The sequence below is a fragment of the Salvelinus namaycush genome, chromosome 11 (assembly GCF_016432855.1).
Source record: "Salvelinus namaycush isolate Seneca chromosome 11, SaNama_1.0, whole genome shotgun sequence".
NCBI classification, from domain to species: domain Eukaryota; kingdom Metazoa; phylum Chordata; class Actinopteri; order Salmoniformes; family Salmonidae; genus Salvelinus; species Salvelinus namaycush.
Genome location: NC_052317.1, coordinates 992,095 through 1,006,132, shown reverse-complemented (window position 1 = coordinate 1,006,132; position 14,038 = coordinate 992,095). Strand labels below are relative to the sequence as shown.

Sequence of the window (14,038 nt, the reverse complement as noted above, 5' to 3'; positions counted from 1 at the left end):
TTATTTCTCTGAGTGAAACAGAACTCATTCTGCAGCACATTTCCCGACCAGGAAGTAGAAAGTCTGAAATCGATGCTCTGTTCTTCTTCCTGCCTATAAATGGGCACAAGACCTATTAGTATACATGCACGTCATACACCTTCCTCTGGGTGTCAAGAGGCTGTGAGAGAAGAAATGAGGTGATTATCTTGGTCTGAGATGGAACACATCATCTTGGAATGACGTGTCCCCCATTTTCGGTACTCTGAAGAGCGCGAGCTGGACAGTGGCATTGCCTTTTGTTTATCTGCCGTTATAGGCGACTACAATCTCCGGCTTTGATTTTATTTGATACATGTCACCATATCATCGTAACGTATGTTTTTTCAATATAGTTTCATCAGATTATTGAAATTTTTTCGGGAGTTTTGCCGTGTTCCGTTCTCTTCCGTTTGTTGACATGGAGAGTGTCGTGCCACCCGGCTAGCGCGCTTGCTAAATGAAGAGGGAAAGTTGCCGTTCTGAATCCAAACAACGACTGTTCTGGACAAAGGACACCTTGTCCAACATTCTGATGAAAGATCAGCAAAAGTAAGACCCATTTTATGATGTTATTTCATATATCTGTCGTAGTCGCCGGCGCCCAAGTGTTTCTGGCTATTGTGCTAAGCTAATATAACGCTACATTTTTTTCCCGCTGTAAAACACTTAATAAATCGGAAATATTGGCTGGAATCACAAGATGCCTGTCTTTCATTTGCTGTACACTATGTATTTTTCAGAAATGTTTTATGATGAGTAATTAGGTATTTGACGTTGGTGCCTGTAATTATTATGGCTGCTTTCGGTGCAATTTCTGACTGTAGCTGCAATGTAAACTATGATTTATACCTGAAATATGCACATTTTTCTAACAAAACATATGCTATACAATAAATATGTTATCAGACTGTCATCTGATGAAGTTGTTTCTTGGTTAGTGGCTATTTATATCTTTATTTGGTCGAATTTGTGATAGCTACTGATGGAGTAAAAAACTGGTGGTGTAAAAAAAAGTGGTGTCTTTTGCTAACGTGGTTAGCTAATAGATTTACATATTGTGTCTTCCCTGTAAAACATTTTAAAAATCGGACATGTTCACAAGATGTGTACCTTTTCATATGCTGTATTGGACTTGTTAATGTGTGAAAGTTAAATATTTTAAAAAATATATATATTTTGAATTTCGCGCCCTGCACTTGAGCTGGCTGTTGTCATAAGTGTACCGACGTCGGGCTTGCAGCCAGAAGAAGTTAATAAACCGGATAGCGAAAACCCAAAATCAATGATACACCTCCTACGTATAATGACAACAAATAAGCCCGCACAAACACTAGCGGGCGAAACGAAACTAAATAGTACACCTCCCAAAACCCCAACAAGGAACAGGTGAAAACAATTAGACAGACATAAAGGAAAAAGGGATCGGTGGCAGCTAGTAGACCGGCGACGACGACCGCCGAGCGCCACCCGAACGGGAAGGGGAGCCACCTTCGGTAGTATTCGTGACAAGAGGGTAATGCATACGGCCCAGCACTGGGGCCAAGTTTCCTGCCATCCAGGACCTCTATACCAGACGGTGTCAGAGGAAGGCCCTAAATATTACCAAAGACTCCAGCCACCCTAGTAATAGACTGCTCTCTCTGCTACCGCAAGGCAAGCGGTACCGGAGCGCCAAGTCTAGGTCCAAAAGGCTTCTTAACAGCTTCTTCCCCAAGCCATAATACTCTTGAACAGCTAATCAAATGGCTACCCAGACTATTTGCATTGACCCCCCCCCCCCCCATTTTTCCACTGCTGCTACTCTGTTTATTATCTATGCATACTCACTTTAGCTCTACCTACATGTACATATTACCTCAATTACCTTGACTAACCTGTGCCCCCGCACATTGACTGTGTACCGATACCCCTGTATATAGCCTTGTTATTGTTACTTTTTTATTATTTGTATTTTTTTTTTTTTTGCTTCAGTTTATTTTAAATACTTTCTTTACACTTATTTATCTTAAAACTGCATTGTTGGTTAAGGGCTTGTAAGTAAGCATTTCACCTGTTGTATTCGGCACATGTGAAAAAAAACTTTTGATTTGGACGGAAGTGTCTGGGAACGAGATTGGGTGTAATGGGACTTACACGACTTCACTTTAGAGCGTGTGCCACCCTTCAGAACCCTTTATAAAGCACATGTTTATATAATATTCAACATGTTGAGTTATATCACACAGTTATGCCACATTTATGAACATTTTATAAAGCATGACATACGGTTATAGATGATTTGTAACACATTTATTTAGTGTTTATGAAGGCATTATGAAGTCTTTATAGGCTGAACATCATTTGAAGCGGGACTGAAACAATATTTGGTGTACACCCAATGTACTTTCTCTTTAGGAGCTAGTATTGATTTTGTACCATATGTTGTGATTCTCACCAAATATTGTTGTCTTCTCACACTATTCAAACCCCACAATCGAATAAACAGCGTATGAAACTTTCTTAGCCTATAGATCACATATGGCAAACAAATAATCTGAACATCGTGTTGGTACAAAACTCCACATATGTTCATCCTTGACAATCGCTAATCAATATCCAAAAACAGCACATCATCATATTATCTTTTTTGTGGCACTAATGTGAAGGTTTATGGTAGGGAAAATGGTGTTGCAGTAGCCTAGTGTGTGGTGTGGGAATATTTACAAGCGAACATGGAGAGCTTTGTGTTAACATTGCCCTAAAAAAAGGAACCAGACCGCAGAATTCAAGCGAATCAAACTCAGACCATCTCTCGAGATGGTCTCAGTTCGGTTAGCTTCGGGGTCTCAGTTCCTTTGGAGAATTCACACTGCACAAAAAGTCAACCACACTGAGTAAAAGAAAGTTGGCTGAAAGGGACCAAGTGTGAAAACACCCCAAAGAAGTGAAGGCACATATCTTCTGGTAACTCTTCAAGCCAAAAGTATAATGAATTATTATATATAATAACATTATACAACATATATTATAAGTTTATAATCAACTAGACAATTTTTCTATGGCCTCAATATTTGATAATAACTCAAGATTGTTGTGAGATTAAATTTAAGAGATTATCAGGGGGTTTTAGCAGAAGTTTATGTGAAGTCTTGAAAAATGCCTTTGGACTGCATTGTACATCATTAGACCTGTTGGATTTAAGCTAAAATAGCATTGTATGGTTTGAGTCAACACAATAGCATGAAAAGGATATGTAGGACTGTCTTGCTTTCATTTATTGTATAACGTTTTCTCCTACTAATGAGCATCAAATGTATGAACCGTCATCAAATAAAATAAATAAACAGCTGTGTAGCTCTGGAGGGTGCACCCTATACATGACAGTAACATCAGGCACAAACGACTACGTGAACTTGAGGACACTCGTTGTGAGTGTTTTTCACCGTGGACGAAACTCTCACGCCTCACCGTGGCCTGAACTGTATTATAACAGATATCATTTACATCCCACCCCCAACTTCTAAAGAGGCGAGGTCTCAGAGTATCTAGGGCGGTGCTTGGACCATGTGCAACGCAAATACACCCTCCCAGGTCTTGTGATTCTGGGTGACACAAACAGATTCAAGCATGGTTTTCTTTGTTCTAGGTATGGCCTTAACCAAGTGGTAACAAACTCTACATGTGGAGCTAATCAGCTAGACTCCATATTTACCATCATGAAAGGCCTATACTCCAAATCCAAACATCTACCACTGACAGGTGAGTCGGATCACCAGACCATATTGTGGTCAGCAGGTGAATTCCCTAAATCACCAGCTCAATACATCTACAAACACCGTACCTCTGACAACCTAAGAGCTCTCTCCATGGCACTAAATATAGATCGTTTCACATCAGTCTACACAGCACAACATTGCCAAGAGCAGACAGATGAACTTAACTCTTTCCTAAAAATTACTCTCAATAGTAATCTCTCCATCAAAAAAAGCTAACTGACCACCAGAGACAAGCAATGGATGACCACACACACACACACACACACACACACACACACACACACACACACACACACACACACACACACACACACACACACACACACACACACACACACAGACTCAGCCTCAGCTCATCCAGACAGAAAGCCTTTCACAGTCAGAATAAAGACGCTTCAGCAGAAAGTTGCAGCTCTGGTGAAAAATGCCAAGAAAGAGTACTTCCAAGCAGAAGTCCAACAGCTGGAGTCGTCTAACTTTGCTGGCTAGTACAAATCATTGAAAAGCTTGATTGGTGCGAGTGAGACCAGAGAAAACCTTTCAGCCCTCAATCAACAGGATTCTCAGAGGGAATGTGACATTCTCAGTGCCCACTTTCCTCTGCATGGGAAGGTACAACATGCATGATCCCTGAAATTGAGGCTGTTGAAAACAAGCTTACAACTGTCCCCCCAGTTTCAACATTGGCCAGATCAAAACCCATCTGAAGCGGCTGAATGGGCAGAAGTCTGCAGGCCCGACGAGATCCCTCCCTGGTTCCTAAAACGTACTCTAAGGAGCTTGCACCAGTACTGTGCGACATCTTCAACTTATCTATGGAACACAGCTACTTCCCCCTCTCAATGGAAAAAGTCCATCTGTGCTGTGCCTAAAAAGAGCAACCCCATCTTCCTCCAAGACTACAGGCAAATCTCTCTCCTCAGCTCCATGGGAAAAATCTATGAGCAATTGAACACAACATACTGTAGAAGGAGACTGCTCATAACATCAACTCCTCACAACATGGCTTTGTGAAGAACAGGTCAACAGTGTCTGCTCTGGCACAACGCATCAAATGAATTGCCAAAGCAGGATGTTCATGTAACCTTCATAAACTTTTCCAGAGCATTTGACACCCTAAACCATAGCTATCTCTTACTAACTCTAGTGGAGCATGGGGTGACCCCCTCACTATGGATCTCCATCAAGAGCGAACTGGGCAACCGCAAGCAGACAGAAAGGCATGTTCTCGACCTCACCGACTCACAGCCAGTCCCAGCTGGAGTTCCCCAGGGTGGCATGCTCTCTCCCCTACTGTTTGTGCTATGCATGATCACCATAGACTCCATTCTCCCAAAGAGCATCCATCCTGTCAAGTAGGCTGATGACCTCACATTCACAGATTTTTGCTCCCTGGCAAGCTACCTGGCCAAACACATGCAGCAGTATATGCAGTGGCCCAATGGGGAAAACCAACTGCCTGTATGTGAATGAAAAGAAAACCAAGGATATGGTCATCAGCTTCAGAAGGGCTGTCATGTATCTTTTACATTGTATTGACATTGCATTGTATGTATGTTTCTGCATATATACCAATATGTTCATATAAACCTAAACCTAAAGAGCTCTCAATCAAAAGCTTTTCCAGCTGCTTTTCCTTGCATTTCCCTCTCACAAAATATGTTTTAAGCAGCATGATGTATGCATATTTCTTATTTTGCAAGTTAAGTGTCTATTTCAAACTAATCTGACTTCATACATTTATACTCACTGTATGTGAAATAGCAATTGACATTCTCCTTGGCTTGGTGTTTTTACAAATGCCCGAAGTTTTGCTGTAAATGTTCTTCAACACATTGTTAACTGTATTTTCCCATGCTGCTATAGCTATGTTTCCATAAAAAAACACAGTTTAAACCAACATGGTAGCTAGAACACCTCATAGGATACATAAAACAAACATCACAACAGCTTTGAATGTTGGAGATACCAATACGCTGCATTCAATTTAGACCTAGGGGAACAATGTTACGCTTCTGCTCTTAGCGTCATGCTGTGTGTCAAGTTGTTAACGGAGCAATGTAAGTGAGAGGTGTTTGTTCCCTTGCATCAATGGAGGGAGACTTCATAAACCCTTCAGTGGCACTGTGACCCTTAAATCATGTTCATTAAAAACTTGAGTGTGACAAGGGACATCCCTGGCAGGTGTCTACATAAATGTATAGGAATGTAATATTTCTGATACTCTAAATGGTTGAGAGATCATTGCCATGTTCATTAGGCACCAAATTGAAGAAAGGGGGCAGAGACTACTGGTCTAATAAGAAACACGTATTTCTGTTTTCTGCTTCAAAATATTTTGCTACGGTGATCCCTACTGAACACGAACCACGGTAAGCCTGAATTGATCAAATCCATTGTTAAAAAAACTGCTGTAAAATCCATAAGGAGTTATCTTGTTTAGTAAAGAAATTGAGAATCTGTTCTATAAATATACATTTGAAACAAATATTGCAGATCACAGTGAATCCTGTGACAGACTACAGGGCCAGTTCAAGGTGGCACTGTTTTCATTTGACCACGACATGGAGTACTTGATAATGTCACTGTTGTAATAACACTGGAGCATAGATATTGGTTCACTTTGTCACATTTGAACGTCACGTGACTTGAGAAAGTTTGGAAATTTGTGCGTTGAGGTCCTACCAAAGGGTCTGGAGCCCATCCCAACGTCTTAAGCTTTGCATAATTTCCATCATATTAAATGTAGTTAACAAAATCTCGCAAAGTTCATTCTTTGAAAAATTCTGCCAGTCCCCAAAAAAACATTTTGAATGGAAAACCAACATCCTATTGGTTATTCTCACCGACATTGATGCATTTATATACACCAATCAAATATCCTCTGAGTACAGCATTTTCTTTCTCGTCATCTCACATTCGCTTTCTTGTATCCTTCAGTTTCCTTCCCTCATTTGTTAGATTGTCCTTGCCAACAGTTTGGCAGGCTCAACCGAGGGCTAAGAGGCGAAGAGGTTACCGTCATCGCTGTGGCCGTAGAGGTCTGCCAGCTTCTTGAATCGCGGCCCCCAGTCGCTGAGGTAGTCGTAGTTCTGTTCCGAGTCCGTGCTCAGGGAATCCAGTGAGCTGAGGGACTCTGCGGCCGAGCCACTGCCCTCGAAGGCATATGTCTGCAGCGAGTCGTAGGGCGGTGCCGACGGGTCCACGTCGGCCTCCTTCAGCCGGTCCCAGATAAAGTCGCGGAAGATGCCATTGTCTGGCGGTGGCCGAGAAGACAAGAAGAGGGTGGGCACTTCCGGGGTGACATCACGGCGGGTCTTGCCACCGCTCTCACGGACCAGTTTCAGGTTGCGGAGAGCGACCATGTCGAAGGCCTCTGTGTCCTCCTCGCCGCCGCCCTCGTCGTCGTAGCGCACAATGTTCTCGCGCACGTCTCGCTCCTCGTCCAGGATCAGGGGCTCTTTCTTCCTCCGTCGCATGGTGACGATCAACAGGACTAGCACTGTTTTGAGAGAGGGAGAGACAGAGAGGGACAGTCACCATCACCATCAACAAAGGGCAGAGGATCAATATAGCTGAGGGTTAATCATTAGTAGACAAAGTAAAAATGGTCTGTCAATGAATATCATTGTGGAGACATTCTTTGTCAAACCTTGAGCCAAGATGGACAAAACGACAGAGGCATCACATGTCCAGGACCACTGTGTAATTTTTACAGTACAGGACATTTGTGCTATATTAGAAAAGATTTTTCATAATTTTGGGTCGTAGACCAAAACATACTGGTAATGATAGGGAAACCTTGTCTGCCACCTGTGTGGCATTAGGCCCCCTAAACACATCAACACAACCGTTGGAGGCAAGCTTAGCTCCGAGAAACAATTTGATGGATAGAGCGATAAAGAGCCAATGGGGGTGGAGAAAGGAATGGAGTCGATTGATAAAGAGTGATACTATCTGTATTACAATAGGCCCATGTTATTCATTGTGTTTTCAGCCAAGGCATATAAGACACCCTCGTTGTATTTCCCCCGCCTTTAGCCTGAAGAGTATACTCTTGTCTGAGACTACAGTTCTGGTATTGTCTAGAAAATTACATTTAAGATGGGGGCGGATGATCCGCTACATTAGTTTTATTAATATCTTCAACTGATTAGGTTTTAATCACTTGTACTGCAGCGCTGAGAACAGCTAGCTGTTCATCGAGTGTGGTGCTATCTAGAAAAGGTGTTAGTCATTACAGTCCTAAGTTAAGGTTATTTCCGGTGGAATTCAAGTTGATTTCTGGTTGATTTAAGGTTATTTCATGTTGAATTCAGATCTTGACAAATCAAAAAGATCTCTATCAACCTTAAATGGACTCCTTTGAGGTATTCGCAAATTACTTCATGAGATTTTCAAGATGTATACTTTTAAAATATGTAATTGGCCTGCTCATGTTGTTAGAATGTAAACAACACAGAGAATAACACACAGACAAACATGAGCACAGAGATTTGGAGTGGCCAAATATGCTGTAAATATCAGGGTTTAACAGTGGTGCGATCCCAAATGTCACCCTAACCCCTTTAGAGTGCACTACTTTTGGTCAGAGCCCTATGGGCCTTGGTCAAAAGAAGTGCACTTAATAGGTAATAGTCGGCTGCTCCCACAACTTGCTTACCCTGGGCAGGCCAGCGCTAAATCCTTTTTATGGGCACAGCATATGTCTATCTGAGCAATAAAACAGGATTATATGCCAGATTATATGCCAAATTGAATAGAGTCTAAAACAATATAAACCAACTTCCTCACAATATTCTAAAAGCAAAGTTTGAGGGACCATAGGCTCTATCAATTTCAAGGGCAAGCTGAAAGTACTGAACAACACACCACCTGAAAGACTAATATACTATGCCGTGCTGAACACCCCATTGCTGAGCACTTGACTACGTGGGCTGTGTGCATATAGACCCTATGACATAGATCTCCCCTCTTTCAACTCAGCACACACAAACATTCACAGATACACACACACACACACACACACACATAGAATATCTCTGTGTCACACATTCACGGACACACCCACACACAACACACAAACCCACCAACATACACATCTCCGTCAAACACACTCCCCGAGACAGTCACAGTCCACCAATCAGGTTAGTGACTGCCTGCCAGAATCCCCTCCTCTCCCGCGTCGGGATCTATACTCCCAGGGTTGAAAATAACCTCTGTCGCTGCAAAGCAGGGGAGGCAAATGTCTAATAATCCATCCATCAGCGCTGCAACCACCAGGCTGAAATACGGAAGCCGCCCGGACCATACCTCATCCCCAGGCATGATGCCATTCCCTGGGCTAGACAAGCACGGTGGAGGGTGGATGCCGTGGTTTGGGGGGGGCATAGGCATAGGCGACATGGGCAGCATCTTGCCGGGGGCAGCATGGAGCGCCCAAACAATTTTTTTAAATAATAATAATATTCCGAATGGTGACATTTGCACGTCATGTCAATGATATCATGTCACCGTGTGGGACTGTGGGTCAATTAACCTTGTCGGAATGGGCGCCCTGATTCTAGTTTGAGCTAGGCAGGCCACTGCCTGGGAAGGTTTCCCACTCAGAAGTACGAGAATGGGAGGTGGCAGGTTGACCTCAGGTCTCCCCAGTGGAAGCCCGGGGTAGGGGGAGCGGGGGAATCTATCAAATAGCGCACCTATAGTGTAATAATCAGATTATCTTCTTTATAAGTGTGTTATAGGATTTGTGCAAATTAGTTTTATTTGTGTGTTTGTTGTTAGCAATACGGTAATAGTGTAATATATCAATTATCTTTTTTTATTTGTATTTTTATACTACAATTTGTTTCAGAGGCAGTAGGGATGACCAGGGATGTTGTCTTGACAAGTGTCTGAATTGGGGGAAAAAATCATTACATTCGAAATGTAGTGGAGTAAAAGTAGTCACAAAAATAAATAAATTGTAAAGTAAAGTACAGATACCCCAAAAACGACTTATGTAGTACTTTAAAGTATTTTTACTTAAGTACTTTAGAACACTGGTTAGGGGTTCTGGTTAAGTTTAGGATTGTCTTTGTTACTTATTTTTAATATTTATGAGTCTTATTTTTGTATTTATATTTATAGAGTTTTATTATTTATTTATTATTATTTATTTGTGTTCCAAAAGTCAGTTAGTGCAGAATGTTAATGGGGGGAGGGGGGGTTCGCCCAGGGAGCTATAGAAGCTTGAACCGCCACTGGGGGGAGCGGGATTAGAAGGAGGCCAAAAAATATATATATTTTGTTTAAAGTGCTCCATGTCAGCAATGAGCATGTCTGGTTTCTATATCCGCTTAATGTTAATTCAGCTTTCATGCATGAGCATAGGTTAACTGGATGTCTGATTGTCTGAGCTCACCATAAATTGAGATTCTCAGTTACAGTAGTCAGCGAGTTAGTTGATGAGTTAGTCAATGATATTTGACTAACTCAATGATATTTCCTCAAAGTATTTGAAAACTCTTTACAACACTCTCCCCCTAGATAACCACCAGGCTTGGCTCTGAAAGAGCAAAATGTCCTGCTCTCATATATCCAGTGGAAATAGCCTACCTGAACAGATATTCCTTTGCACAAAGACAACTGTGTCTGTCCAGAGCTCCCTAGTGCGTAAACTCTGAGGGCCAGGAATAGGTTAGTTGATATAATGTTGCAAGTGTCATGACTCTCCTGGCTGAGGGTCCAAGGCCTCAGATCAGATTTGCAAATGGCCGACGATGACCAGACTCCTCTCACCCACAGAAGAGGAAAGGGGGGGCTGGGACGGTTTTGACAGCTTAATTAAGACTGTCATAAATCAGGGAGGAAGGGAATCTCCCTCCTGCTCTTCAGTATCAATCAAAGGAATGCCTTTGTCCCCCAGAAGACTTTTGCTGCCAAAACCATAACACCCGAAAAGTGAATACTGGAACAATATTTCTAAGATAGTCAGTGGGTATCTAAAGAATAATATTGTCATATTGCTTGTCATTTTGTGACGGTATTAAAAACTGTATATACCAAATACTGTAACTTAGGAAGGAAAACCCCTTTGGCTGTCAAGTTTCTATCCAATAAATTATGAATACAATATGAAGAACGATTCAACTATTTTGTTACGATAGGAATGTGATTTTGGTTTTCTAATGAGTTAATGGCTTTTCATGTCCTTTGCACATTAAGTAGCCACGCCCCGAATGAGGTCAGAAGAGCGTGTCAGTAGGATGCAACCTCCCTTTCCGACCAGAGTGCTTAAAAAGGACTCGCTAAGAATTAAGATACCAGAAAACGTGAGACCGTGGTCCACACTTTGAAATGGTTGGAAACACTGAAACTCTCAACACTAAATGAGAAGATAACCTCATCTACCAGACCAAAACATTGCCAGGTTGCTACTGGCCTGTAAAGTGGTCGGGAGTTGAACACTGAATAATTGATTTAGACCAGAAAACATGTAGCTGTGTCTACATGGCTGAAAATGGTTAGAACTTTGAATCTCCACACAAGTGAAGAAGATGAGACCTTAACATTGCCATTCTGCAGCTGGGCATATAAAAGTGGTCCTAGAACTTTGACTAAAGACATGAGGTGGGGAGGACAAAATCCCATCTCAGACAATCACAGAGTATCTGTTATATGTGAACACTCCACTACAAGACAAAGACAACTAAGACGAAGGACATTGACCTCTGGTGGACAATTAGAGCCTTACACTGAAGCGGGACACTACATCTTCCCCATAGATGGATTGATTGGTTTCAACAGAGAGACGACGAACAAAGACATCTATACATTCATGAGCTCTTACCCAAACGGGAGGTGGTTCGTGTGCAGAGTAAATTATTACTTTGAGGGTAGTTTCCAAATGTATCAACGATAAGTTTGACTCTCTTTGTCTCTCCCTCTCCTCATCTACCACTCCCTCTTGTGGTAACCAAGCAGGCATGCTGTTAGTCGGCTAGGGACTTTTTCTCATGTGTTAAGTGTTTGTTATTCTGTGTTATTATCTAGTTAGCTAGTAAATAAATAATTTAACTGATTTTGTGTAGTGCTGAATCATAAGTAAAGCTGGGGTTCTTGCGGATCCAGGGAGTATGCGGCTTTCAGAATGAGACTGATATGAGGCGATTAATAAGTGACTGTTATCGATATATAACTTATATCTTTTAGAGTTTAATTCGATGGTAACTCTATAAACATCATCTTCCGTGGTGCCCCAAATTCTGAATGAGTTAATTGTTACATGATTCATTTAATTGGGTAACAATTAAATATAGTTAATTGATTCAATAAATAATAGACACATCACAAGTTCACAAGCAATAGCTTACCAGACCTTCATATATACAGTCATTGGGCTGGACCTAGTAAGACAGATAAAAAGGGAGGCAGAAAGGCGTAGTATCTATAGAGAGATGAAATAACCTGCATTTCCATCAGGATTTTTTCAGGATTTATATATTTTTATTTAGTCGACAAAATAAGTTACAGGACTACCCCTACATTGGCCTAGGCTGTCTCATTTCTTTAGCCGCCAATGGTTCAGGGTGAATCAATGTGTCCATATGGCAAAGGCTGGTGCTCTCGTATTAGTGGGATTTAAACGTTTAGATTATCAAATTCCCTTTTGTAATATATAACCAAGTTAAAATGATTTTGAGAAATTAAAACGCTACTATTGAAATGAAACTGTTCGATAAAAATGAGCATACTAAAATCAGAACTTGCACGCAGATCGGTAGAAACTTGAAACTCAAGCGCCTAGGAATAGGCCATTGCTAACATAGCGCACATTTCTTTACTTACAACTGGTGTGTGTGTGTGTGAGAGAGAGATGAGATGGGGTGTTGTAACTAAGATTGTGCCTACTAAAACTGAACTCAAATGGACAGCTATGTGATCCATCAGAGAAAAGTGCTCACATCGACCCAGTGGGTGGAAAGCCCAGAACTGTGTTGCTTGTTAAGGAGCAGGCCTTTATTATTTTACGTTTTATTATTATCATATATTTTTTTTACCTATTTTTCTCCCCAATTTCATGATATCCTATTGTAGTTATAGTGTTGTCATATCACAAACTCGGTAGAGGCGAAGGTCGAGAGCCATGTGTCCTCTGAAACAAAATCCTGCCAAGTCGCACTGCTTCTTGACACACTGCTCGCTTAACCCGGAAGCCAGCTGCACCAATGTGTCGGAAAAAACACCGTTCAACTGGCGACCATGTCAGCGTGCATGAACCCGGCCCGCCACAGGAGTCACTAGAGCGCGATGGGACTAGGACATCCCCGCCAGCTAAACCCTCCCCTAACCCGGACGACCCAGACGAGAATGTACAAAGCTGTCAAGGCAAAGGGTGGCTACTTTGAAGAATCTCAAATATAAGACATATTTTGATTTGTTTAACACTTTTTTGTGTGTTATTTCATAGTTTTGATGTCTTCACTGTTATTCTATAGTCCAAATAAAGAAAAACCCTGGAATGAGTAGGTGTGTCCAAACTCTTGACTGGGACATATGTTTTTTCAATTTATCAGGGGGTCAGCAGCACCCCCATCACCCCTGCTTCCCGCGGCTATGCTTACAATTTATCGCAATAGATATGTAACTCACCCAAAAACTACAAAATGTTTTGTTGGATTTCTGCTGTTCATGTTCAACATGTTGGGTATGCAACATTGCATGACAGATAGGGAGTTTTAATGCACATGCTAACCTTGGCTGTAGTCCAATACAGTTAAAAATCTGAATTAAATTAGGGGCCCTGGATTTATTTTTATCAGCGGCTGATTGAATGTTGTCCATATTTGGAATTGTAATAACTGATTAATTGTCTCTGGCGCAATGGGTTAGCTGTGTCTAATAGTCGTAATTTGGCGGCTACCTTTGATGTTCCTCAAAGTCATGTACACTGTAGCGAGCTGAGCCAGTTCAAAAGAAAAAAGACAGAGGCTGAAAGAGTTCCGGGACCAAGGTATGCTAAAAAACAAATTGCCAAAACTAACTGGATATTTCAGTAAGCTAGCTTCCAGTTCCTCTCAACAGAGTTCAACAGCCACTGCTGTTGAATGATGATGATGAGCTAACATTAGCAACAACAGCAACTGGGCTAGCGGCTAGCCTGGATCATGTGGACCAGCTCCCAATCACACCGCCAGCAGTTGACCAGACAGCAGAGGAGCAAGATAAGCCTACTGGCGAGGCAACAACTTTCTAAACAAGCCTCATTCTCGCTATAT

The 14,038-nt window shown here is 41.8% G+C and overlaps 1 protein-coding gene across 1 annotated transcript in view; it reads right to left on the bottom strand.

Annotated features, from left to right (window-relative positions):
• Positions 1 to 6,775: 6,775 nt before the first annotated feature.
• The window catches only part of cdh7a (cadherin 7a), a 133,472-nt gene continuing 126,209 nt past the window's right edge, over positions 6,776 to 14,038 (bottom strand). Inside the window, exon 11 of the mRNA XM_039004376.1 lies at positions 6,776 to 7,278. Coding sequence (XP_038860304.1) covers positions 6,776 to 7,278 — 503 coding nt within the window. The remainder of the gene's footprint in view (positions 7,279 to 14,038) is intronic.